This window comes from Peromyscus leucopus, chromosome X (genome assembly GCF_004664715.2).
Source record: "Peromyscus leucopus breed LL Stock chromosome X, UCI_PerLeu_2.1, whole genome shotgun sequence".
NCBI classification, from domain to species: domain Eukaryota; kingdom Metazoa; phylum Chordata; class Mammalia; order Rodentia; family Cricetidae; genus Peromyscus; species Peromyscus leucopus.
Genome location: NC_051083.1, coordinates 121464498 through 121492452, shown reverse-complemented (window position 1 = coordinate 121492452; position 27955 = coordinate 121464498). Strand labels below are relative to the sequence as shown.

The 27955-nt window shown below is 37.0% G+C and overlaps 1 protein-coding gene across 5 annotated transcripts in view; it reads left to right on the top strand.

The window, feature by feature from the left end:
- The window catches only part of Fgf13 (fibroblast growth factor 13), a 514465-nt gene extending 488833 nt beyond the window's left edge, over positions 1-25632 (top strand). For all 5 annotated transcript variants that reach the window (XM_028854229.2, XM_028854231.2, XM_028854228.2 and 2 more), the window contains 2 exons: positions 21094-21292; positions 25090-25632. In XM_028854229.2, the coding sequence (XP_028710062.1) occupies positions 21094-21292; positions 25090-25226 (336 nt within the window). In that variant the 3' untranslated portion in view covers positions 25227-25632. The remainder of the gene's footprint in view (positions 1-21093; positions 21293-25089) is intronic.
- Positions 25633-27955: the final 2323 nt, after the last annotated feature.

The window sequence follows — 27955 nt, the reverse complement described above, 5'->3', positions numbered from 1 at the left end:
TATGTTGTATGTACATCATGGGACAAATGCTGAGAAGGCACATGCTTATCTCCAAAGTACTAAGTGCATGATTGTCAGGATGTGGTTTAGGAAAGCCAGTGCATACATTTGACACTGTATTTGATTCAATAACTCCCCCATAAAATGGTATATAGAATAATCAAACTCCATAAGTCAGACGGGTGATGTCATACATTCTAAAATAATAAACATGTTATACAGATATTCAAAGAAGCACTGGCCCTCTACACAAATAACACACTGTGGTTCTTCTTAACAATTCCTTTTGAAGTCAAGAATCTTTACCCAATTTTTCATTCAGAAATAGAGAGGGTAAGTAAAATCATCTGAAAACCCTTGCTTTGATTGGAATGAGCACATACATGTACATTTTTTGAACCATTGGCATTACAGTGTAGAGAAACAATCTGCTTCTTTTCCCTTCTAGTAGACTTCATAGGAAGAGGACATAGTGCGTGATAGGACCACATTGACTATACCTTATTTCCTTTATGATGCTTACTTTCTATTAACCGACCCTATTTATTTTCATTGGAAGGCAAAATTCAGCAAGGTCTACCAGAAGCTAAGTGAAGAGGTTTAATTCTGAAGACTTTTCTTTAAAAGGCCACATCTTTCACTTCATCCTTGGGAAAAGTGTACATGTGTCCGTCCTCCTGATGTTGAAAAATGTCATAGAGATGATGGTCCAACAACCTCCCTGACTTAGGGTTTCTGCACACTTAAAACAAGACAAGCAAGCCAGATGCTGGTGCGATCCAGGAGTGTAGATGGTGCAGGAACATTGCTTGAGGCTATGTTCTTTCATATATCAGACATAGACACTTAGAGGAAACATGGTGTGGAATTAGTATGAACCATAAGCGCACACATAGTGGCACATGCCTGAAATAACCAGCATTGGTGAGGTGGAACTTTGATGCTCATGAGGCCAAAGCCAGCCTGTGCTTCACAGTAAAACCCTATCTCATTTTTTTTTTTTAAAGAGCCAAAAGATTAAATACAAATGTATTGTGAGTATTTAATGTTTTGGTCCCCCTGATTATCTTTAAGGTGATATATATGTTATATATATATATATATATATATATATATATATATATATATAACGTATTTGCTGGGAAAGATTTTTCATCACCAGCCATCTGGTAAAAAATTAGTCTTAGATAAATAATTTAGCTTCCTTCTGTTCAGATATAGTTTCACTACCCTCTTCCTTGATGCTGTGAAAAGTCTTCAGAAATAATCAGTTGAAAAGTGCTTTTGCATCCCAGCTAAAGCTGAGCCTGAAGGTTTCTGACATGCTGATGTTTGACTCTTTTTTTCTGTGCTTTGCGAAAAGAAGAGGTGACGATTCTTAGCAAGAGGCCTCCGAAAAATCGCGTGCCTGTTGGCAATTCCAGCACAAGTGCACTGTCTGCTAAATCACAGGATGGAGAACCATGACACAAGGCAGGATAGTTGTTCAAGAAGTGCACGTCATGTTTTAGGGTTAAAACACAATAATGCAGAACACATGGAATAAATTTAGTCGTGATTAGCTACAGGTTCCTTGTGACCCAGTGAGTCTGTAACCACAGTGACTATCCCAGCCTTAAAGAATTGTACTTTGTCAATAGGAGATACTTTTTTGCATTCATAAGAAGAAAAAAAAATCTCTGCTACTTTTTGCTCTGGCCTATTTCTCCAGTCTAGATTGAAAAGAAGAATGTCATGGTAGAGCTGTCGGGGAGCAGATACCATATTGACTAGGGCCCTGTATGCCAGGTCAGGGAGTTGAGATTTTATCTTGTGGGCAGCAGGGAGCCATTAAAAGATTTTGAGCAGGAGAGATGTAAAAAAAATAGGACTTGATTTGGTACATGTTTGGTATAAAAGTACAATGCTAAGATATATTAAGAGAGTGTTACAATTCTGTTCTCAGCATGAATATTACTGGAAAATTCATCTCTCCTAGCTGTCTAGTTCAGCCTTTATAGCATGCAGCTTTCAGAGCCAGCTGTAAGAGTTCCACAGTAAAAGAACAAAGTAAGAACTGATCACGTGGATGCAATTATGAAAAAAGGGGCATTTTAGTGATGACGATCAGAATACTGGTGGCCCAGGAAATCATTTTAAAGGGTGTCTGTAAAGTTATTTGTTATTTTGAGCTTTGTGAAACCATTTCTGTTATATAATTGCCTTAAGGTTTAAGTGCTTCTTGCAAAAGATAATTTATGCATCTTGAATTTACATGCAAATCCTTTAACAGTCTATACTCTTGGAAATGAATGCTGAAAATTACTCTAAATAAGTAATTGTCCAAAGCTTATAAAGCACTAATCATTTTTATATATTATCATAGTGCCTATTATTTTATTGTTTTCAACTACAGTTTTACTTAGCTAACAGATATTTGAAATTTTGACTTGCATATTTTGATAAAGATTATCATTTGCCTACTTTGAAAATTTAATGTCACCAAGCATGTTTTAAGGAAGTCATATTAAGAAAAAAAAATTCAGTATTTCAGGAAATAAAGAAAAGTATTTTAAAATTGAGCAACTAGGAATTCTATCATGAATATTGCATACTTGGTCTCTCTAAACAGAGAGAAAGCAGGTGATGAGAACAGAGGCTTCACTGCAGTGGTTTCTACATAATCATGGTATTAGGTGTTCTAAGAATCAACAGTATCATGGTGATGGCAGTTTGCACATAAATAGAGAGCTGTCATCTTGCTTACTGCAACATAGTGACACATTTATATGTACCTTGTGGAAATATGATTCACTTTGTGATGTAGACATTGATATTTCAAAATGTCTTGTTTTAATTGACTTTCACATGACTTTCGAGCAATACATACTTTTTAAAACACCTGGCTTTCTTGTTCGGTTTGTTTTTAGAGATAGATGTAAGTTTCATATAGTGTTATTTCCCAGAAGAAATGGGGTTGTTTTGTGTCTGGTTCATCTGTAGATAAGATACTAACTGATCTCTGAGCAAAACTAGTTTTCGTACAGGAAGTAGAAATCTTTGGCAACAGAGAAGAGAAGACTTATTTTTCTACCTTCTCCATGAAACCTCGGCCACACAGGATTATGAGTTAAGAGACAAATCAACACAGTCTTGACTATTTCATTCAACTTTTCTCTGTGTTTGGTTTTATTGGGTGGGTTCCTTAGACATACCCATGTGAGTTTGTCTACATTGATTCAATTTCACTTTGTCACCTATACCTGAGCCTATACAAATTAAAAGCCAAGACTATTAAGTAATAGTCTTGTAGAGTCGCTCTTTAAAATTTCTAGGGTCTAGGAGAAGTCATTGGGGAAGAAAAGCCCCAAATCAGCTGAAATACTTGGTTAGTATTTTTCAATAGAAGAATGGACTGTAGCTTGCTTGGATTAGGAGAATGTTAAGTGGACAGATTTGCATGAGGTAAATGCAAAGCTGCTCCCTGTTGTGGAGAGAGAAGCAGCAGGCTAAAAGGCAGTTTTTCTTGTTTGCAAATCTGTTTTAAAACTGTTCTTTCCTCTGGGACTCAGATCCAGCTTTATAGCTGAAGTTGCCTTAGCATAAGGACCTGTCCCTGGTCACCTCCAGCTGCCTTACACTGAGTCCAGCTTCCTCTAGTAGGAGCTGCTTCCCTGCTCTGAATTCCTGGCACAGCTGAATGTTTCAGTGCCAAAGATACATTCTAATGTCTGATCATTTCTTGTTTCATTTTTCAATGCACACACACACACACACACACACACACACACACACACACGAGAGAGAGAGAGAGAGAGAGAGAGAGAGAAGAGAGAGAGAGAGAGAGAGAAAGAGAGAGAGAGAAAGCTCTTCAGAGAGAAATCTTTTACAAATCTACCTCAAATCCATTGTAATCATTACCTTTGTTATCATTATCATTATTAAACTGTCCCGTACCTGTCACCAGAATGCCATAACTGTTCAGACAGTTGTAGGAAACTTTAAAGGTAGGCACTGATTAAAGATAAGGTTTTGTTAGATTTTTTTTCCCTATTATTTTTATTAGTGAGCTACATTAAGAAAATAGAACCTAGTGACATGGCAGTTTGGAATAAAAGAAATAAGATGATAATGTTGTGCTTCTTGGAGCATAGTAATTAACATGGTACATGGAAATGTCATTTGGCCCATTAGTACTGGATTATTTCAGAAATACCTTTTTGTGCTCACTGATTCACATTATAGTAATTCTTGTTTTATAATCTTAAGGTCTTTTAAGACCTAAATGGCATTCTTGCATATTGTTAGCCTTGCCATGGAATCACCACTAAGAGTGAGTCTCATATGTATAATTAGTTCATGTTATTAGCCTCTTACAGGAATGGAAAAGGACTCCTCTAGTCCATTTGTCTTTGTTGGTAACCATTACTTTTTATAGCCATTTCAGTTGGATAGTGGGATGGACAGAAAGGGATCTTTTCTGACTTACTCTGCACACTTAAAATGAAGGCAGGAAAGGGATTCTGTGGTCACTGAGCGTTGGTGTGTGTGCTAACCACCTGCCATGCCCTTTCCATCCTCATGGTGAGGTTCATGGTGTAGTTCCCATCTTTGTGGATGCAAGTCAGAAAACACATTTATTGCTCAAAGGAAGAAATCCAGAGACTGGAAGTGGGTGATTTGGTCAGGTTTTATTTTCTGTGTTGAAAGGGCAGAAAACACAAAGGAAGGAAGGTAAACCTTCAGCAGATGTTAAAATCATATATTAATCATATGATTTAATCTTGTTTATTTTTTTTTGAGACAGTGTCTCTATATGTAGCCTTGACTCTCCTAGAACTCACTCTGTTGACCAGGTTGGCCTCAAACTCACAGAGATCTGCCTGCTTCTGCCTCCCGAGTGCTGGGACTAAAGGTGCAACACTACTCTCATTGTTTAATTATTTTTTTTTACGTTTATTTACTTATTGTTTGTGTGTACACATGTATTTTCTATGCAGTAACTACTATTCGGATGAAGTGTTTTTAGAATTGAGTTGAAGAAATTATTTGGGCTGGCAAGATGTCTCAGTGAATAAAGGTGCTTGCTATATAAGCCTGATGATCTGGGTTCAATCCCTGGAACCCACTTAAAAATAAAAGGAAAGAACTGACTCCTAAAAAGTTGTCCTCTGACCTCCACACATGCACCATGGCATCTTTACTCTCCTCTAACTAATAATAATTTAAAAGAGAAAATTACTTATTAATGACTGCTTTCTGGTTTGTTTTGTTGTTGTTTTTCCACACCTTGGAAGTAGAAAATTTTCTTAGAATAGGGAAATGAAAATCAAATCTAAACGCTATTAAAATTAAATCAAAATCCATGAGATGACTTAGCAAATGAAGGAATTTGCCACCAACCAAGCCTGATAACCTGAGTTTGATCTCCAGAGCCACATGGTAAAAGGAGAGAACTTAAGCTCACAAGTTGTCCTGTGACCTCCAAATGTACACACACACATGCACAATAAATAAGGAAAAGAAGTAATTTGGAGATGTTATGCAAAGTAGCAGCAATCCAGTATCTCTCTGTGACTGTGTTTTTCTCCCTCCTTTACAGGACAGGCCTTTGTGCTCTGGCCTCCCTTACCAAATTCGATGTTTGCAGCAGTCCACATGCTGTAGTAATTTACATTGCTCTTGTTTAGCACACTTTCTTACCTGTGCAAGTGGGCCTATAAGGAATCTTTTTTGTAAAGCTTTGAAGAAGCAGATTCCCAGTTATTCTAAGCTATACTTTTCTGCAGAGCCATACAATTTAATTTAATGCAACTCCTATCCAGCACAAATCAAAACAGTGATTCCACAGTTTCCTGAAGTATTCAAACATTCTAAAACCCACCTTGATATGTTTTTCATTTTAATAGGCTATTCTCATTGATCATCCTTTTCAGTTTGCATAGGAACAAATAGCCTTCCTCATTTCCCTGCAGGGTTGTTGGATCTTTGGAAATTTTTCAGAACGCCTAGGCTTTAATTTTTAGCCAGGAGCTTGCAAGAGCTGCTTAATAAGATTCGACCTACTAAGCTTGTTCTCCTGCTGACTGCAAATCCCTCAGAGGTCATTATTTTGCAAATGGATTTAGATCACATTCTGAAGTTATTACAAAGAGGAGCACTCCACAAACTAGAAAGCACCAAGCACCATAGTAAAGGGGTACTTAGACTGGGAATTTTACTTTTAGAGAGCATTTCTGATCCTATTTTTTTTTTAAGACAGTGTCTTGCTATTCAGCCTTAACTGGCTTAATACTTTGTAGCCCAAGGTGGCTTTGAAACCATGACAACCCCCCCCCCCCGCTTCAGCCTTCCAAGTGTTCAACCTACAAGCTATTCCACCATGCCCAACTCATTCTTGATACTTGTTATTCACCTTTCACCTTTCAAACATGTAAGTTAGGGGCTGGACAGATGGCTAAGCCGTTAGTGGGTGTACTGCCCTTCCACAGGACCCAAGTTTGTTTACCAGCACCCATAAAGGACGGCTCACACTGCCTCCAACTCCAGCTTCAGGAAACCCAATGCCTTCTTTTGGTTCCCAGGGTGCTACACTTTTGAGTAAACACCCACACAGAAATCTACACACACACACACACACACACACACACACACACACACACACACACACACACCATACTTTAAAATAAAATGCATATTTCAAAGAACCATGTAAGTCAACCCTGCCATTAAAAAACCAGTGTGTGGAGTTAATATACATAAAGGACATATTTAGTGTTTTATTCCTCTAATACAATGGTTCTAAACCTTCTTAATGCTAGAACCCTTTAATATCATTCCTTGTGTTGTGGTAACCCCCAACCATAAAATTATTTTATTTGCTACTTCATAACTCTAATTTTGCTACTGTTATGAGTCATTAATATCTGATATGCACATGGTATTAGGGGTATCAACCTACAAGTTGAGAACCACTGCTCTAATAAATGAATGGTCTTTACAAAAAAAAAAAAGAAAGAAAACCTCTCTGCTGATTTCTCTTGATAGTCCTTATTAAGATTAAAATATAATTTGTTTTTCTCAAATCTGAGCAGTATTTTCTTTATTTAAATGATGCACATCTGTTCGTTATGAAAATTCAGTTAAACATCTGTCCACTCAGACTTCATTCCTTTATGGGTCATTTCTTGAGATCTTTTGAAATGTCCAGTACATTATTGTTATCTGCAGTTATCCTGCTGTGTGATAGCACTTCAGAATTTCTCATGCCTTTTAATCTCTTCCTGTTCTGCTCATCTTCTGTGAGATTGTGCAGTACCTCTCTTTCTATGCCTGACTTATTTCACTTAATGATCTCCACAAATGGCAAAATTTTACCTTTTGATAGCCAAATAGTATTCCATTGTGTGTGTGTGTGTGTGTGTGTGTGTGTGCATGTGTGTGTTTTCCATGATTTCTTCATCTTGTCTTCAGTTGATAAGCACAAAATTATACCCTTTTTTTTCACTATTGTGAATTGTGTTGCAATAAACATTGGAGTGCAGATGTTACTTAAGTATTTCTGTTTTTATTTCCTTTTGATGTACATTTGGTAGTAAAATTGCTAGACCATAATGATAGTTCTATTTTAAATTTTTATTTATTTATTTATTTATTATGTGTATAATGTGTGTGTTTATGATATGGGGGTGGCTCCAAGGTGCACATTTGAAGGTCAGCAGACAACCTTTAGGAGGCAGTTCTTGCCTTCCAGCACAAGTCCAATGATGGAAATTTATATCATCAAGTTTTCATTTCCAGAACTTCTGCTAGAGGAACCATCTTGATGGACTATTTTTAATTTTTTGAAGAGCATCCACGGTGTTTTCCGTAATAGTTGTACTGATTTATATTTACCAGTTGTGTGTTGGAGTTCTCCATTCTTCACATTCTCTGTATTTCTTGTTATCATATGTCTTTGTGATAACCATTCTTACTAAAGGGGAATGATATCTCAATTTGCTTTAGATTTTCATGTGCCTGGTAACTAGTAATGTTGATCATTTTTATATACTTATTGAACAGTTCTTTGTCTTCTGAGAAACACCTTTAGCTATAACTTGAGTATTTGGGTTTAGTTATGGGAAATTGTACAGTTCTATATATAATCTTAATATTATCAATCCCTCTTCAGATGTATAGTTTATACATATTTTATCCTATTCTATAGGTTGTCTCATTTTCATTTCCCCAAGCATTGTATAGAAGCTTCTTCATGTGATAGAATCCCCTTTGTCCGTTTATGATTTTGTTTCTTTACTTTTAGGTTCTTATCCAAAAAAAACTAAAAATCTGCAGCTACTCCATTATCCTGAACATGTTCCCTATGGGTGCTTATAGTCATTTCATAATTTCAGATATTAGATTTAAGTCATTAATCTGTTTTAGTTGTTTTTGTTTTGTTTTCGAAACTAATGAGTGATAGAGGTCTGTTTCATTCTTCTACATATGCATACAAAATTTTCTCAGCATTATTTATTGAAAAAGCTATTCTCCAATGTTTATAACACTTTTGTATAAAACTAAGTAGCTTTTGGTATGTAGATTTACTTCTAGACTCTCTCTTGTGTTTCATGGACCTTGTGTCTCTGTTCATACTTAGCTTTATTTTAAGGTAAAACAATGTAGTACCTTTAACTATTTTTTTCTCATTTGCTTCGGATTCTGGGGGGAGGCAGGCATGTTTGTATGGTTCTATACAAAGTTTTGCCATTTTTTTTCTAGTTCTGGAAAGAATGTCATTGATATTTTGAGGGATACTGCACTAAAAGAGCAGACCATTTTGGTACTACAGGATTCTTTTAAATTTAACAAACTGTGTATTTCATCTGTGCATATGTATGTATGCCATGTATATGCCTGGTGCCATGACATTCAGAAGAGGGCACAATATTCCATCTGTAAGCCACCATATACATCTTAGGAATCAAACTCTGGCCCTCTACAAGAGGAGTAAGTGTTCTTAACCATTGCTCCAGCCCCAAATTTGGACATTTTGACAATTGTAGCTAGAGTTTTCCTGCCTTGCCCACAGTCAGGACAAATCTTTGTCACCTGCCATTCCCACAGCCATTCAGACCGAACCAAGTAAACACAGAGACTTATATTGCTTACAAACTGTATGGCCGTGGCAGGCTTCTTGCTAACTGTTCTTATAGCTTAAATTAATCCATTTCCATAAATCTATACCTTACCACGTGGCTCGTGGCTTACCGGCATCTTCACATGCTGCTTGTCCTGGCGGCGGCTAGCAGTGACTCTTTCTGCCTTCTTGTTCTTTCTTTTCTCCTCTCTGTTAGTCCCGCCTATACTTCCTGCCTGGCCACTGGCCAATCAGTGTTTTATTTATTGACCAATCAGAGCAACACATTTGCCATACAGAACATCCCACAGCAAACAATAGTTGTTCTTTCAATCTGTGAATGTATTATACCTTTCCATTTTTATATAGGTAGATCTCTTTAGTTTTTTCATCCTTGTTTTCTACTTCTAATTGTAGATGGCATCACCCTTGTCATAGTTAAGATTACTATTGCTATGATGAAACACCATGACCAAAGCAACTTGGGAAGGAAGGGTTTTGTTTGGCTTACACTTCCACACTTCCACATCATTGTTGATCATCAAATGAAGTCAGGACATGAATTCAAATAATGAATTCAAATAGGGCAGGAACCTGAAGGCAGGAGCTGATGCAGAGGGCATGGAGAGGTGCTGCTTACTGGCTTGCTCCCCATGGCTTGCGCTGCCTGCTTTCTTATAGCACCCAGCACCACTAACCTAGAGAAGGCACTGCCCACCATTGGCAGGGGCCTCCCACATCAGTCACTAACCATGAAAATGCCCTACAGACCTTCCTATAGCCTGATCTTATGGAGACATTTTCTTAACTGGGGTTTCCTCCTCTCAGATGACTATAGCTTGTGTCAAGTTGACAAAACAACAACAAAACCAACCAACCAACCAACCATTTTGGTTAATTTATTTCAACTATTTTATTTGTTTTGTTTATCTACAGATAATGACAATTTGACTTCCTATATCCAGTCTCTTGCCTATCTGTTTTCTAGGATTGAAAAGGGGTGATAAAAATGGGTCTCCTTATATTGTTGAAGCTTTCTAAGAGTTTTCCCATTCGGGATAATGTTATCTGTTGTTTTACAATATATGGACTTTATGTTGTTGAACATGTTCTTCCTTTGCCTAATGGTCAGTATTTTTACTGTGGAGGAATGTTGACTTGTCTCTCATGTATTTTCTGCAATTACTGAGATGATCTTATTTTTCCTTTCATTCCATGGTTGTTGTGATTCCTGGTTGTTGATTTACATTTGTGGAACCATACTTGTATCTTTGTGAGGGTCACATTTGATCATGGTCAAAGGTCAATAACCTTGCTTAATGTGCTGTTAGATTTATTCAATTTGTTAGTAATTTGTTGTTGAATTCTATATCTGTATTTATTACGAATATCAGCCTATAGTGTTCCTTTGTGTGTGTGTGTGTGTGTGTGTGTGTGTGTGTGTGTGTGTGTGTGTACTTGGCACTTGTCTCATTTATCTGGTTTTGCTACTCCTGGCCTTACTGAACATATTTGGATGAGTTTTCTTCAGTTTTGGGAGTGTATTAACATGAATTGGTATTTGTTCCTTTTAAATGATTTGTGAGATTCATTAGTGAATCCATCTGGTCATGGAAACTGATGAAAGTTTTTCCTTGTTGTTTGGTTATTTTGAAATAGGATCTCACTTTGTAGCCCTGGCTGGCTTAGGGCTCACTCTGTAGACCAGGCTGACATTGAATTCACAGAGATCCACCTGCCTCTGCCTCTGTCTCCTAGGTACTGGGATTAAAGGTGTGTACCACCACAGGACACTTTTTATGAGTTGTTCATTCATAGGTCTGTGCAGGTTTACTTTTTCTTCTTCATGATTCCGTTTTGGTAACTTACATGTACCAAGGAATTCATTCTCTCTTCTAGCTCATCAAATTATTATAATATGTAATTATTCACAAATACATTCCAAGGGTAAGTTACACTTCTGGGATGTCCATAATAATATTTCCCTTTTCATCTAAGTTAATCAATTTCCATCTTTGCTCTAATTTTGCTAAGGATTTTTCAGTTCTGTTTCCTTTAGTAAACTAGCTCCTCATTTTATGGATCTAATATGCATGTATATTTATCTTGCTTTGTCACAGCTCTCAACAAGTTCCTTTCATTTTATGCTTTGCTGTCCAAGGTTAGGGATGAATGAGGCCTTTGAATCATGTAATTTTTATATAATGATGAAAATAACCCACTAGCCTCTGTAAAGGGGGTACTTGTTTTTAATTTTCCTTTATTTCTTGCTTATTTTTAGTGTGTTTTGTTTTTATTGAGACAGCAACTCTCTGTGTATTCCTGGCTGTCCTTGACCTTACTATGTTGAACATGCTGACCTCGAACTCAGAGAATCACCTGCCTCTGCATCCTGATGGCTGGAATTAAATGTGGTATGTACCATCAGGCCCAGTTGTGGGTTTTGTTTTGTTTCTTAGAAATTTTCAATCTTTTTTGAAAATTACTTATTTTGTTATATAGGCTGCCCATGCTCCCACCAAGAGCCAACAAACATCTAATAAAACCTCCAACACCCAGCTGTGTTTTAAAAATTTAATAGGGTGACTAATCCATTGCATGGCACATCTTCTTAGAACTAACTAGAAGATACACAATAACCAGTACAAAGCTGTAAGTGAAGTATCAACTAAAACATGGTATCTAGATCCCCATTGACAGGCCTACTGTTATTCTAGTTTTTATTGATGAAGAACTGTGGGGAAAAAGCAATATGTTGTCATGTTTGTGACGTTAACCTAAGGTAAATTAATGTGCCCATGAAATACTCTGGAATATAAAAATGACATCAAGAAATTTTGTTGTAACAATATGAGGCAATAAAAAAATAGTCCTGTATACAAAGTTAAGCATAATTTGCGTTTCTTTTAAAATGGTGCTAATTACCATGTGTACTTTTTTGATTTTTTAAGACAGGGTTTCTCTATGTATCCCTAGTCATCCTGGAACTCTCTCTGTAGACCAGGCTGGCTTTAAACTCAGAAATTTGCCTGCTTCTGCCTCCGGAGTGCTGGCATTAAAGGCGTGTGCCACCATGTCCAGCCCTATGTACTTTTAAGTCATTTTCTGTCATGGAATTTCACAAGGTCCATTTTCAATACCTCTCTCTCTTTTTGTAGTGCTGTGGATTACAGCACTGCAGCCATTTCACCCTGCTGCAGACAGAAATGAAAATATAAAAGACGACAAAACAGTTTCCTGGAAACCAACATTTGAGGAGAACAGTAAATGCAAAGTATAATTCATCTGTAGCCCTAATTTGGGGGAGAATTTATATTCTTCTATATTAGTAAAACACACAGAGGCTGATCTTATTCCTGGTAATTGATCCCAGATGAAAAAGAACTCTGAAAATGAAAGAATGTATTTTGCCCTGGTTTTCTGGTCATTTGTTATCAGAAGAAACCCTACAATAGAGCTTCATTCATATGCACATTCTCATCGGATCTTCGAGCAAGAGCATAATTATGCTAACAGGACTGGTAGACCTTTTCATCATTTTACAAAAATAAAACCAATAGAATTTAATTTATTGAATTGAAGTGTTTAGTTATTTGGACACACAAGAGTGTAATTTTATGTGCCTATGTCTTTGTTACAAAGATCTCTCTTTAGTCTTACTTCAGCTTAAGCACTGTTTTGTCTTTCTTAAATTGTTTTTTTTTTTTTTAAGATTTTAAAACTTTATGTGTATAAGTGTTTTTCCTGTGTTAATGTATGTACATCACATGTGTGCCTGGTGCTTACAAAGGCCAGAAGAGTACATTGGATCTCCTGGAACTGGAGTTGTGTATAATTGTAAACCACCATGTGTATGCTAGAAACTGAACCTAGGCCATCTGTAAAAGCAAACAGAGCTTTTAACTGCAGAGCCATTCCCCTAGCTACACTATTTTGTCTTTTTTTTAACCCTCTTTTGTCTTCTTCCTTCCCCTTCTTCCCTTCCAAGTCTTAAAAATTGGATTTATCAGGCTGGGGAGATGGCTTATTTGGTTAAAACAAAAAATCTGCTTTATAAATATCAGGAGGCACAATGCACACTTACTAACCCTAGATTGTCAGAGATAAGTAGATCTCTGGAGCTTAGTGGTCAGGCAGTCTGATGAGCTATAGGTCCAGTAAGAGAACCTGTTTCAAAATAATTACATAGAGAATAATCATGTAAGACACCCAATATCAGCTTCTACCTTTCACGTGTACATGCACCCATAGGCACATGTGCACACACTCACATGAACATACACACACAATACACAAACATACATACATACATACATACATACACACACACACACACACACACACACACACACACACACACACACGTCTCCTTTCCTCATTTTATTACTTACTGTTTCTGCCCTAGTAGGCAAGTGCTGACCTGTCATATCTTTCCTCTGAAAGTGTCTTCTATTTTTTAGGTAGATACAGTGCCAGAATTAACCCTTTTTTGAGTTTATACAAGGCAGCTTCAAAGGTTTCATCATATGATATTTCACTTTACACAGATTTTTTCATCACATATGTATAGGTCATCTGCTGTAATCCAGGCCTTATACCAATAACTGTCCTTAATTATCTCTTAGTTCAATGAGGGTTTTTTTTGCATTAAAAATACTCCCTTTATCATGAATTAATACATTTGCTTGGCTACAGAGCACAATGTGTTGATTCCCTTTTCTTCAACTTCTTCCTTACCATGCTTTGAACTCAGTAATAATGAAGTTTAGTTTCCTCAAATATAGCTTTGGAGAGAATATCAAAGCTGTGGATATAATAATTAGTCCTGGAAATTGAGATCACTGATGGAAGAGAAGCCAATCTAGGGAATATAGGTAGTTATCCTGTCACCCCATGGGTATAATTTATATTTTAAAATTCCATTTACTTATCTTATAAAAGAGCTGAAACTCTGATTTTAATCTATTCATGATTTTCAATAGGCTGGAGAATAATTGACATACAGAAATCAGACCTGCTTAAATAACCTGCACATTTTAAATCCAGAAAATTAATTATCATTAGAAGATGGCTCAAGATTAGATGAATGACCCTTGCTAGTGACAGTAATTGCTAAACTAATTGGAGGATTAGGCCGCTGAAAATGTGCTGGAAGGTAGAAGGGAAAAAGAGGTCATCAGGAGCATTGAAGAGAAAGGGAACTATGTTCAAAATATGATTATGGAACTTGCTGAAAAAATCATGTTTCAGGGATGTTAATGATGTTTTGTTGTTGTTCACACATAAATCTATAAACTGTTTTTATTTTCTGTGTTCTGTACTTCCTGCTTTGAAAATGTCATAGGTGTAGTAAGCAAAATCTATTGAGAAATGTTAGCTTATATCAAGATGTGTGTCCTTGATATAACACATATGTGTGAAAGGTGATGGCAGTTCTTGCTATCCAGATTTATTTAACATTACCAGTTTTGTAGGAACCACTTCAGTAGACAATTTTGCTCTCCTTAGAACCAAAAGAATCTATGCAGCCTACCTAAAAATACGTTGTGGGGGCTAAATGTGTAAAAAGGACATTTACAGTCTATGTGGTAGTTCTCAAAGCTTCCTATCCTACCTAGATACAAACTCAAATGTAACACTGTCACCTTTCAGTGACACGATAGCTTAAACTACAAGAGCATGGGGATTAGGGTGGGTGAATGAGAGCCCTGTTATTATGGCCTCTGTTTGCCAAATTACTTATTTTAATTATGAAAGTATTTAATCTTGGTGTGTCAGTTTTAATGCTGGAGATGTGCTTATAGAGGCTGGCTGAAAAATACACACAGAAATAATAAGCTCTGTTGTTTGAGGTCATGGTTCCTGGTGGCACAGCTATAAGCCATAGCCCTATTGGCCTCAGTTTAGAGCAGCTACTCTTCTAACCCAAGTCTCCTTTAACCAGGCTCCAACTCCAGCAGGCCAAAGATACAGTACAGTCTCCGCACTTTGCCATTGTGACTGAAGCAACACAGAGCAGAGCTACTTCTTTAGACTCTAAAAAAGAGAATAGCAATTTACACTAGTCTCAAATTTTGTGTTCTGGGGCAATGTTTCTGGTACACAATTGGATATTGGTTTAAATATTAAGGCAACTCCAGGTAGTTAAAAGGGAGGTTTATTTTGTGGGGTAACTCACAAATGAAGGGATAGGTTACAGGGTCTGGGAAAGGTGTAGCACAGTCCAGAGGTGTTCTCTGGAAAACTCTGCTCAGTCCACCTCCCACGTCCAGGATCCAGGAACCAAGAGAGCTGGCCCATCCGGATCTCGGGTCTTCAGGGGTCCTCTCTCAGCCCTGCCTAGTAGGCGTGACAGTTACCGAAGCCTCAATGGGGGTGGTATTTGCAGGTCAAAGCTGGAATGGCTACCCACTCCATCTGGATCTTGGGATTATTTGTATATGAATCCAGGATTACCCATTGTGCCATACAATGCCTATATTGAGACTTTATCTGACCTGATAGGAGCACCATACCCTTACCATCTTTGGCTGTAAGAATTCCCGAATATATTCTATTGATGTATTAGGGTTTTTAAATGATTTCTTCACATTTGCTATTTTAATCTCCAAATAATTACCTACTTCTTAATAATTTTAAAAAAGTGGATTTGGAAAAAAAGAACCGTTAGATATTAGTCTTGGATATGTATGTTCTCTAAATGTCAATCCCTCGGTCCTTGGCCAAAATATGATAATAACATAGATAACATAGATATGATGTTTAATATTCACCATAAAGAAACAAATCTTGAACTTGTAAGTGAATCAAATAGGAATCATGAACAGAGAAGGTATTAGAGACCGATTATTTCATGAACTAAATATTACTTATATGACAAAATGTATATGAGCATGAGAGGTAAACAACATTTAAGAGAAATCAATGCATTAAAAGTTATGAGGTCCAAAGTACCTTTTATTTTATACTCATTAAGTGATTTCATAGGAACCATGCAAAGAATATAGGACATATGTTAATTCATACACTCATTCTGATAGCAGATATTTATCTACTGTCTTTTAAATATAGAGCACAGCTATTGTTGCCTTCATTCAGTGCCTCTTTTGTGTCAAGTCCACTTTGGTACCTTCTTTCAGGGCACCAGTGAAGAGGCATCCACAATCAAAGTAAATTTGTTCCTTGATGTCCTTCCCACCAGGTCTCCTCAAAATAGGACTTTCTTGGCTTGGGCCAAATACAATTTCTATTATTTATATTGCTTATATGTACTGAAGAGATGCAACTGTACCCTTGTCTTCTTTATTAGACTCTTTTACATAGACTGGGATGTTAAATGTTTCCACATTTTAATAGAATCAAGCTTCTTCTGCCTACTCATTCTAACACAGGATAAAAATGACAGTGTCACACACAGAGAACAGAACACTCCTTTGGTTGCTTCAACATGTTTTTTTTCTTCTTTTTTTTTTGGCCTCATTTTCTTCTCTGCTGAGTTTTTGAGTCCAAATTTAGTAGGGATGACTAAGAAATTGCCAGGATGTGACAGAGCATTCAGTTCATTGAGTCCTTCCTTGCCATTTTCCAATAGTTGTAACAATTGCCAAGACTTCCTCTTAGCGTTGTAGGTGCCACATTATTCTTAACAGCTGTTAAATCACTCATCCAAGATCTGTCCATGCAATGACAGCCTCCTTATAAATATAACTGATTTTATTCTGTGGTATAAAGGAAATTCCCTGCAGACATTCTGGAAGCTGATATTCTAATAAGTCATGTAATTTTCAATATTTACTTTCAATAACTAATCAGTGCTCCACTAATCAACTAGTCTACCATGAGCTTGGGGGATGCAGCAGGATAGATTTGGAAATACAAGTTCATAGCTACCATGCATGGATATAAGTCACAGGCCATGCCATTGACCTAGATAGAGCCTCTTGGTGTCAATATAGATATAATCAGTTTTGATTGGGAGAAATCCTGTGTAATTCAAAGAGGAATTGTATTTAAAATATTCCTTAAGGGATGAAAAGAAAACTAGGAGACAGAGAAAGAGAAGGATGGGTTACTAAACAAGTGAATGGCATTTGGAAAGACACGCGTGGTTCAGTGGTAGAGGGCCAAAGAGTGATGGTGATTGAATAGTGGAGGACTTCAAAGGAAACGCCCAGTCATTAGTTGCTTATATTATATGCAAGGTGAAATTATCCAGAGTTCATGAGGAAGGGAACTAATGGGAGAAATCCACGGAGCCTGCTTAAAAGGCAAAGGAATTTATCAGGGGAGAAAAACTCATTGTACAGAACAGAATTGTTGCAGGTTCTAGAACGCTGGGGCATAGTCTCAGGTGGTTCCAGCTGTCTCAGTCAGTCCTGCATCCAAGCCCACAGGAGAGAGAAGAGAGCTGTATATGTGCATCTCAGGTCTTAATGGTAGCCAAGAGGTCATGCCCCAGAGGCATGTATTTTAAGGTCATAAGCAGGTAGAGCAGTTACCTGCTATGTCTCTAGGGCTGGGCTTTGGGGTCATAGAACAGATATCCACTACATCTTCCCCTTTTGTCTAAATAAGAAAGTTCTAACTTAATATAAAACTATATATAATAGGAATGATTCTCAAGTATTGTCCAGGAGAGGGGAAAAGTAATAACCTAAATAAAAACAGAAATACAACCAGCAAGAACAACATCAAACAAGAGACATATATTAAAATCCAGAGATGTCCACAACATAGGTAAATGGTATGTTAAAGAGATTATTCCAAAAGCTATCCCATCCTGAAGAATCTGAATCTAGTACATAACATGTTCTAGCTAAGATACAAGAAAATTGTAAATGTAACTATTAGTCTTCAACCCCATCAAAGACCTGAGAAAGAATATAATAATACCTGAGAAAATGGGAAATGCACGCAAGCAACTTACAGAAATCTTTTGAGAATAGACAGAGACAGCTGGCAGCCTGGACAGTCACCTAAAGTTTCTCAGCACTGTTGGAGCATCCAATTTGACTACAGGCCTAGAATGTCTGACAGACCATTTTCAGAAGCAGGAATTTTGAAAGACCATCTTACCCTGTCTTGGCAAGGTTCAGTACTTGCTTTTCTTTGTGTCCTGCTCATCTGGAAAGGACAGCATTCATATTGTCAGCAGTCAAAGCAAGGACAGTTCTTTGCCCAGCAGTCATTTTGTGCCAAGAGGAAGTCAAACATTCAAATAGAGTGTCTTAGAAGCCCAACATTCTCTCGAGAGTAGATCAGTGCTGCCAGGAGAAACCATGTCTCATGTCAACAGAATTTTCAGTTATCAAAACATTTAAATGCCATATTCTCTAGGTCCATGAAGTGTTTGCAAATTACCTATCCATCTGACCTATGTATCTGTAAATCTGGAGAACCTAACTAACATAAATATAGAAATGACAAGCATGGTGACTATAAATCTGTAAGTCTTATCTACCTAAATAACCTAAGGACTAAGGCTTTATATAAACAAGGTAAACAGTCTGTAAGCAAATGTACAGTAAAAGGACAATGATTTCAAAATTGTGACAATACACAAAAAATCTTAAACAGAGATAGAAATGTATAGTGCAATATGCAATATAACAACAATCTTTAATATTTATCAATATACAAGTATATTAAACAGGTAGAACAATAGTAGGACAAATACAATTTTATATTTATGTCAATATATAAAATATTTCAAACAGAAGTATGAACATGTGTACAATATGACAATTATAGTTTGGAATTTGTATCATATACAAATTATCTTAAATAGGAATATAAAAATAGTTTACATTTGTATCAATATATAAGAATCCATATTAGTACAAATTAACTAGGTTGAAGGTTTGCTAAATTAGTTTACCAGTAGATACAATAATCTACTTTAATATCCTTTACCTATCTAAGGGTAACCGAGAGACCATGCCCTAGGGGTGTGTATTTCAAGGTCATAAGCAGGTAGAGCAGTTACCTGCTACATCTCTATGGCTATGCTTCTTTGTCATAGAACAGATATCCACTACAGGGAACCTTACTTTAAGAAAACAAATACATCAGGAGAAAAGGAAGACCAATTATGAGATCCTTACAACAGTCTGCTGAAGAGGCCCTAAAGTCATATACTTGCTATGAGTATGGAAGGTGAAGGCTATGGCATCATGAAATAGCATGTGGATGAATGTAAACATCCCCTGGGTTTGAGTGTGAGAAACTGCATCTTGGTAGATTTCAGATACTAAAAGAAGAATGGAAGGCAGAAGTGGAAGATGGAACAAGTGCTGACCTGTGCTTCAGCTATTATTCTTTATTTCTGTGTTGAATTCTTTCCTATCCTTCAAGACTCAGATATAATGACCTCTTATGTCTATGAACATGTCCTTAGTGTCCCTGTCAGAATTAAGTCTGACTTCCCCCTCTCTTCTCAGACATTACATATCTTTTTATGGACTTTCTTTCTGTACTTATGGCAGCACATACATCTCATGCTCTAGACATTTGCCTAACTTGTTCATCTGCATCATTCAACAGATTTCTTTACAAATGATTTCTGAATTTTTATTAAAGGAAAATCTACTTTCCAAGGATGAATACTTTATCCAAGTAATGATTTAATTCACAAAGAACTCCAGAAATTTTCCTCATCACTAGAGAAAATGTAGAGATTTTTTATCAAATGTCTTTGTAGACATACTTTGGCTTTCTCTGTGTTGAGAAATCCCACAAAGAGAAATTTTCAGAACCCATAAATAGAACTCTTTTAAGTTTCTGCCATGTGACAGTTGCCCCAGAAGTACATTTCTGCTTTAGTAGGTTGAATTTGCATGAATCCTGGGAGATCTATGATGTGCACTTAGACTGAATGAAATAACCCCCAAAGATGCTCTGACCAAGTGCATTCTGCAGAGAAAATATGGACATCAAGCATATTACTGAATGAGGCAGGGTTTAATAAAAAAGAAAAGAAAATTACTTGCATGCTTTCCTTTCTGAGAAATGCTGACAAATGTGTTCCCCTTCACTAAAGTAAGTTTTAGAACATTTCAGATGTTGTTGCTCAGCTGGTATGTATGCTGAGAATGATACTAAATATGAAAATGAAGTAAAAAAGAAACACAGAGACACAGTTTAGAAAAGACCACTGACTAGAGAATAGGCACAACAAAACAGGGTTTGTAAACATTAGGCAAAATTATCAACTGTTGTTCCTGATAACATCTCAGCAAATTAGGGGGAAAAATCTGATAACATCATTTCTTTGTAGAATTACTTTAGAAATCTTGATAACCAGCACTGTGGTACTGCTTTAAGACTCAGGCAACTAGTAACCATAATATATGATAACCTGAGAATCTATTAAAAGGTAACCTGAGAATTTATTAAAAGTAATCACATGGCTGGTGAGATAGCTCAGCAGGCAGACACTTTGCACACAAAGCCTAAATTCAGTCCCTGAAATGTAAGTAAAAGTGAAAGGAGAGAATATATTTATTTTCGGACCTCCACATCTGAGACATACACATCACACACACACACACACACACACACACACACACACACACACACACGATAATAGTATAAAAAGTAAATGCAAAACTAAATGTTAATTTTCTTTAATCTATTGTTGAGTCGAACAAAGCTACTATAGCAGCTTTGCGCTCCGCGTTCGCTCCCTTTGCTCTTGATTTAATCCAGCATACACTCATGTGGCTTGTCCAAATCTTTCCATTGCTTACTGCAAAGAACCAATCACTGATCAACAGCATTTTTACTTTGGGTGTTCACTTAAAATGTCACATAAATTGCTACATTTAGTCTTTTGGTTTCTAGTGATAATAACTTGTTCTGTTCAAATAGAATACCCTTCATACAAGCTTTAACAAAGTATTATCTAAACTCCTGAATGGTATGTTCTATCTATTCTACTTGAAATTCACATCCTTATAAATATTGACTTTTTTCTTTATTTACTTTTGTTGCAGGAACATTTCACACCTGAGTGCAAATTCAAAGAATCAGTGTTTGAAAATTATTATGTGACATACTCATCAATGATCTACCGTCAGCAGCAATCAGGCCGAGGGTGGTATCTGGGCCTGAACAAAGAAGGAGAGATCATGAAAGGCAACCATGTAAAGAAGAACAAGCCCGCAGCACATTTTCTGCCCAAACCACTGAAAGGTAAATTTAATAGCCTATGGACTATGGATTCTGCTATGAAAACCACTAATTTCATTAAGTCTTGTTCATGCTTTTGGGTGTAAAACGTAATTCTTCTATATTAGGGCATCTGCCCATAAATTTTCAAGCATTTCACAGCACTAAAAACCATCAAGACCAAAATGTAAAAACCATGCCAACATTCAAACACTGACAGTAGCATCTACTCTCATCTTAGTTTATCCATAGTAACACCTTTCTTAGAGGGAAGTACCTAAATTACAAACTCAAGACAGCTAAGGACCCTAAATTATGCCAAAATGGCTTGTAGAGATTAACCATGGAGCTTAGAATGTGTACATATTTAACATTTATTGGAAAACTCCTTGGTCAATATAGCCTTAAGAATTTTCATTCTTAGTTTTTTTTTTTTAGATTAATAGGGAAATAAAGGAGAGAAAACTCTTATCTTAGGTTTTCTATTGCTGTAACAAAACACCGTAGCCTAAGACAACTTGGGGAGGAAAGGGTTTATTTAATCTTAAACTTCCACATCACAGTCCATCATCAATGGAAGTCAGTACAGGAACTTAAACAGGGCAGGAATCTGGAGGCAGGAGCTGATGCAGAGGGCATGGAGAGGTGCTGCTTACTGGCTTGCTCCTCATGGCTTGCCCAGCCTGCTTTCTTATAGCACCAAGAACCACCAGCTCAGCCTATTTCTCATAGCACCCAGAACCGCTAGCCCAGGGTGGCACTGCCCACAGTGGTCTGGATCCTCCTATATCAGTAATCAATCAAGGAAATGCCCCCACAAGTTTACCTGTACAGTTTAGTGGGGGCATTTTCTTAGCTGAGGTCTTTTCTTTCTAAATGACTCTTCCTTGTGTCAAATTGACATAAAACTAGCCAGCATAATTGACTCCTTATCAACTTGATACACAAATACATCACAACTAAACTAGAACCTTTCCTTTCTTATTTGTCCCCATGATGGCATGTTAATATTAGTATCACAGTATAAAACATTCCAAATTTTTTTAAGTTCCATGGTCTTTAAATTTTCAAACATTTTTAAAGTTCAGTCTCTTCAAAACATCCAACATCTCTTTCAAGTACAAAGTTTCTCTGAAATATATAAAATCTCTAAAATCCCAACCTCTCTCTAAAATAACTAAAGTCTTTTAACTGTGAGCTTTTGTAAAATCAAAAACAAATTATATACTTTCTTACTATAAGCAGGAATAACCGTAGGATAGTCACAATCAAGTCAATGCAAAACAAATATTAAACAATGTGAAAAGTTCAGTGTTAGATGTTCGGAACACATTTATGATGTGCTCCAAAGTGCCCTGGGAGCAGCACTTCTCAAAGCCTTGCTATTCACAGCACACACAACCTGTTTTCTAGGCTCAATTCTGCTCTGCTCCACAGCTGGTGCTCTTCTTGATGGTTATCCCATGTTACTAGCATCTCCAAAATGTTGGGATCTCTATTCCACCTTGGCTGCACCTTCACCAATAGCCTCTCTTGGGCTCTTCTTTTTAGGGACTCTTACCCTGCACATGGTGTCAATCCTCAATGTTTCTCAGTGACTCCTTCAATCCTGGGGCTTCTACTTCAATTGAAACTACACATTCACACAATGCAAAACCTTTGCTTCTCTCTATGAACCCTTCATGCCTTCAAAACTAGTAACACGTGGTAAACACACATCATCAATTTTGGTTGCCGGCACAAGGTACAGCCTTGGCCACCTTTGGATCATAGCTTTGTGTGCTGACCCTAAGGTAACACTTCTCAGAAGATTTTGCCTCAGCAATGCTAGTATCTTCTTAATTACATCTGATTCTTTAGCCCCAGTTGACAGGTATCAATTGTCCCAACAAAGCAAAAGCATTACTTTGGTGGGTCTTAATTTAAACTATCAAATGGTTCATAGAGTCTTTAGGGGACACTCAAAACTTCCCTCTGAAACTTCATAAGACAGGACTCCATCATCTGCACTGATCTCAGGTCTATATTCTTTGTTCACACAACAACTCACTAAGTTCTAAACAATCAATGGCTTTTCCAGCCCAACATTCCAAAGTTCACAGTCCTCCCCAAAACATGCTCAAGTCTGTCACAGCAATACCTAATGATCTGCTGCCAATTTATGTTTAGTAAGGATTACTATTGCTGAGATAAAACACCATTACCAAAAGCAACTTGGGGAGGAAAGGGTTTATTTCACTTCCACTTCCACATCACAACTCATCATTAAAGGAGGTTGAGGCAGGAACCTAGAGGCAAGAATTAAAGCTAAGGTCATAGAGAAATATTGTTTCGTGGTTTGTTCAGCCTGCTTTCTGATAGCACCCATGACTACCAGCTCAGTGGTGACACCAGCCACACACCCTCCCACATCAATCAAGAAAATGGTACTATAGGAAGCCTACAGTCCAGTCTCCTGGAGGCATTTTCTTAATGAAGGTTTCCTCTTCCAAAATAACACTAGCTTGTGTCAAGTTGACACAAAACTAGTCAGAATAGATATAAAAAGAAACTGGGAAATAGCAATATTAGCAGGGAGACATATCGAAGAGACAGACAAAAGAAATAAAATAGAAGAGATTGTCCACCTGAGATTACAGTAGAGGCTTAAAAGTACTACCCATCCCCTTACACACCACACATGCACACATGTTGAAATAATTGCCACGTTGTGTTTTACAACTCATTTTCTGGGCCAAAATATCTGAGTTCAAGTTGCAGGTTCATTTTGTAGTAACTGGATGGTTGGATTGTATTTATTGGTTTGTTTGCTTGCTTGCTTGTTGTTTGTTTTGAAACAGAGTCTCACCTGTGTAGCTGGTACTTTCTTGTCCCAGTTGGCCTCAAATTCATGATCTTCCTTCCTCAACCTCCAAAAATGCCAGCATTATAAGCATTGCCACTGTGCCCTGCTGTTAATTGAATGATCTTGTAATGTTGCTTACCTACATGTGCCTCATGATCATCAGTAAACTATAAGTAAGAGAATTCGATGGGCTGCTTAATGATACCAGAGCAGCCTAGGCTACAGTGAGAGCCTGTCTCTAATAAAAATGAGTTTATTATATCATAGCCTTTTTACAAGGACAAAATGCAGTGATGCATATGATGAACTTAATATCTAACACACTGTATTTCACACATATATGCTAGTACTATGATTTATAGCCCAATATTAATAACTGTTACCATTTATTGTTCTAAAAATCATAATAATGCTTTTAATCTTAAATAGTTAAATTTCAAGTTTGACAGAAATCAATGTTTTAAAATGTGTAAATTTTTAACATTAAGTTTCACAGTATGTTATAGATTATATTTAAACTTCTGAGAGCTTTATTAAATGTGTTTCCATTATTCCTTGCATATAAAACTGTAAGTGATAGAAGTTAGGTATTAAAATACGTTATGAATTACTATATGAGGACTAGAATTCATTTAATCTAGTCTCATCCATGCTGCTAAGTACTTGTGTGTTTGTCTTAAGGCATAGAAACTTAGACACCAAAGCAAAATTTTTCTTTGTGTTTTTTGTCTTTGTTTCTTTCCAATTATCAAAATTAAATCTTTTGATAAATAAAAGCTACTTATTGTGTATAAAATATTACAAAATATGTATACACTGTAGAATGTCTAAGTTGAGATGATGAGCATGAGCTTTGCTTCCTGGAATTAGAAGTTTTAAAATAAGAACACTTAGGATATATTGTAGAAAATTGGAACAGTGCAATGCATTAGTGTGCCTCTTTAAAGGCCTTTTCCACCATCTCTGTGCTTTTCAGTGGCCATGTATAAGGAGCCGTCTCTGCACGATCTCACGGAGTTCTCCCGATCTGGAAGTGGGACCCCGACCAAGAGCAGAAGCGTCTCCGGTGTGCTGAATGGAGGCAAATCCATGAGCCACAATGAATCAACGTAGCCAGTGAGGGCAAAATGAGGGCTCTATAACAGAACCTTACCTCCAGGTGCTGTTGAATTCTTCTAGCAGTCCTTCATCCAACAGTTCAAACTTATCAGTGAGGTTTACCAAATATACAGGCAGAGTTCCCTATTCTATCTGCCGTTACACCTTGTTATCAACCATACTAAAGCCCCATAATTTAGATTGAGCTTGTGCAAAAGAATGCCAAGCATTATCAATGAACTAAATCTGGAAGAAGGACTGCCAAATTTTCTCATGATCTCACCTATACTTTGGGGATAACACAGCAAAAAATATTTCACAGCACTAACGCTGGTCAATTTGCATCCCAACTAAGAAAATTTAAATGACCACAATTATACTTTAAAAAAAAAACAAAATAAAATTAACTGCTTAAATGTTTTGTAGGGGCAAACAAATTCTGTGAACCGTGTTGTTTTCTTGGCTTCATGTTTTCTATCTATGCTTGATTCAAATGTACTCTTTAATATAGTGAAACTGTATGATTTCTGAAATTCAATGGTTCTATTGACTCACTTAATCCAAATCAACCAAATTCAGGGTTGAATCTGAATTGGCATCTCAGGCTCAAGGTGACAGTATTCTTAGGATTTTTCCTCTCTCTCCCTCACCCTCCCCACCTCTCTTCTTCCTCTGCCCCACTTTCTCTCTCTTTATCTCCCTTTCTTTTTTGTTGTTGATTAGAACTGTAGCATTCTGGTCAAGTTCTTGTGCTGTACTTTGTGCGTAGAAATTGAATTGTATAGTCAACCCCAGTCAGTAAAGATAAGTTGAGACAAGATTATCCTCAAGTGTAGAGTTCTCTCAATTCCATTCGTGTATCACATTAATCTATTGTTGTGGAACTGTGGAACAGTGCTGTTGTCTTTTGTGTTGTTCACATATGAACTGTCTCATCTGTACATGTACAAGTCCTCCTGTCGTTGTATTTGGCACGTGAACATTGTATTGTGTACAAGGAAATGTTAAGACTGGTTCCCCCTAAACAACATATATTATACTTGCTACTGGAAAAGTGTTTAAGACTTAGCTAGGTTTCCATTTAGATCTTCATATCTGTTGCATGGAAGAAAGTTGGAATCTTGGCATAGAGTTGCATGATATGTAAGATTTTGTGCATTAATAATTGTTAAAATCTGTGTTCCAAAAATGGACATAGCATGTACAGGCAGTTTTCTGCCCTGTGCACAAAACGTTAAAAAAGTTGTTTAATATTTGTTGTTGTATACCCAAATACGCACCGAATAAACTCTTTATATTCATTCAAAGAAAAAAAATAAACTTCAATGTGTATTTGTTATCCATTATGTGCCATCAAGTATATTAGAAACTGGACTTAAACACTGAATTTCATAGATAAGGCCTCTAAGTTCAGAGAAGCTACAGTATAGACATCTGTGTTTGTATGAACACTCTTTAAAGTGTGCTTCTTAATCTTCAACTTTCAGATTGATACTGAAGAATACTCACTGTCATTTAGCAAAGAAAGTGTACAAAGATCTATGGTTAGTCATCCCTTTTGCATTCACAGTGCCATCACTATCCCTTTGGCTCATTTCTCTCCTCTATAGCTAAAGTTTTCTCCATCTGGGAAAGTGGAAGGAAAATGGAAGCCTTTTTTCCTGTGGATGCCTTTGATCTAGCTCCCCAGAGATGCAGACAGATAGGATTCCCAAGATGTTTGGGCCAGATTTAGCAGAAGCTCCTCACCAGTCTCAGCCCAGTCACTTTGTGACTCCATCTTAAGACCTGCTCTGCCGGCTTCATCCGGCCTGAGCACTGAAGCATACCTTCAGGAGGTAAGGCACTTGCCTGTCTGGAACTCAAGATGTTGTATGAACACCACTAGACTCACTTTGCTCCCTCTGCTGATCTCCCTTTGTCTAAGCACCTTAATATTGGTTTTGGCTGTTTGGGTTGCTGGTCTTATTTTTTTCATTATTAAGGAACATGATAAGTCTATTGGTCATAAACATATCAGCACTTTGTTGTGTCAGTACAAAAGGGTGAAAATGCCCAGAAAGAAAATGTATTCTCAGAGAGTTCTCGTTGAGCTACCTTGTTTATCATTTTGTTTTGTTTTGTTCAAGTAAGGTCTCACTATGTAGCCACAGCTGGCCTGGAATCCACTATAGTAGACCAGGCTGGCCTTGAACTCACTGCTGTCTATTTGTGTCTGTTTGAAGTTGTTTTGAACAGTTTGAATTCATTAAAACAAGTAAACAGAATTCAGAATTGTCTATAAGTAGTGGTGGTGCTTGTCCATGCTTTACTGCACATATATTCACACATTCTTCATGGCAAAAATATTGGTCCTTTCATGGTCACACATGCTTCATGAAATTAAAAACATAAAAAGGCTCTATGATGAAATAAAAGACTGAAAACACTGTTACTTCTCCAACTTTCACACACAGTCAAGAGTGCCTGGGATGTTCAGAAATCCTGGATTCTAGTTTACAGCGGGGTCAAGACTGAATTTCTATCTGGTTCCTGTGTTTTACTGAAGATGCAGTCTTCCCCTCCTTGAGTTAAAAGTGTGCGTGAGTCCATTGCATGCTGCAGAGTCCCCTGGATAAGTAAGGAGCTCTGCTTAACTTAAAAAAAAATAGGATAAGGCTGACTACAGAGCCCTATTTTCACAGAGCACCTATTAGCACCACAGTAGAGGGGTGGCCCTCAAGCTTTTTGTCAGTCCTAGAATC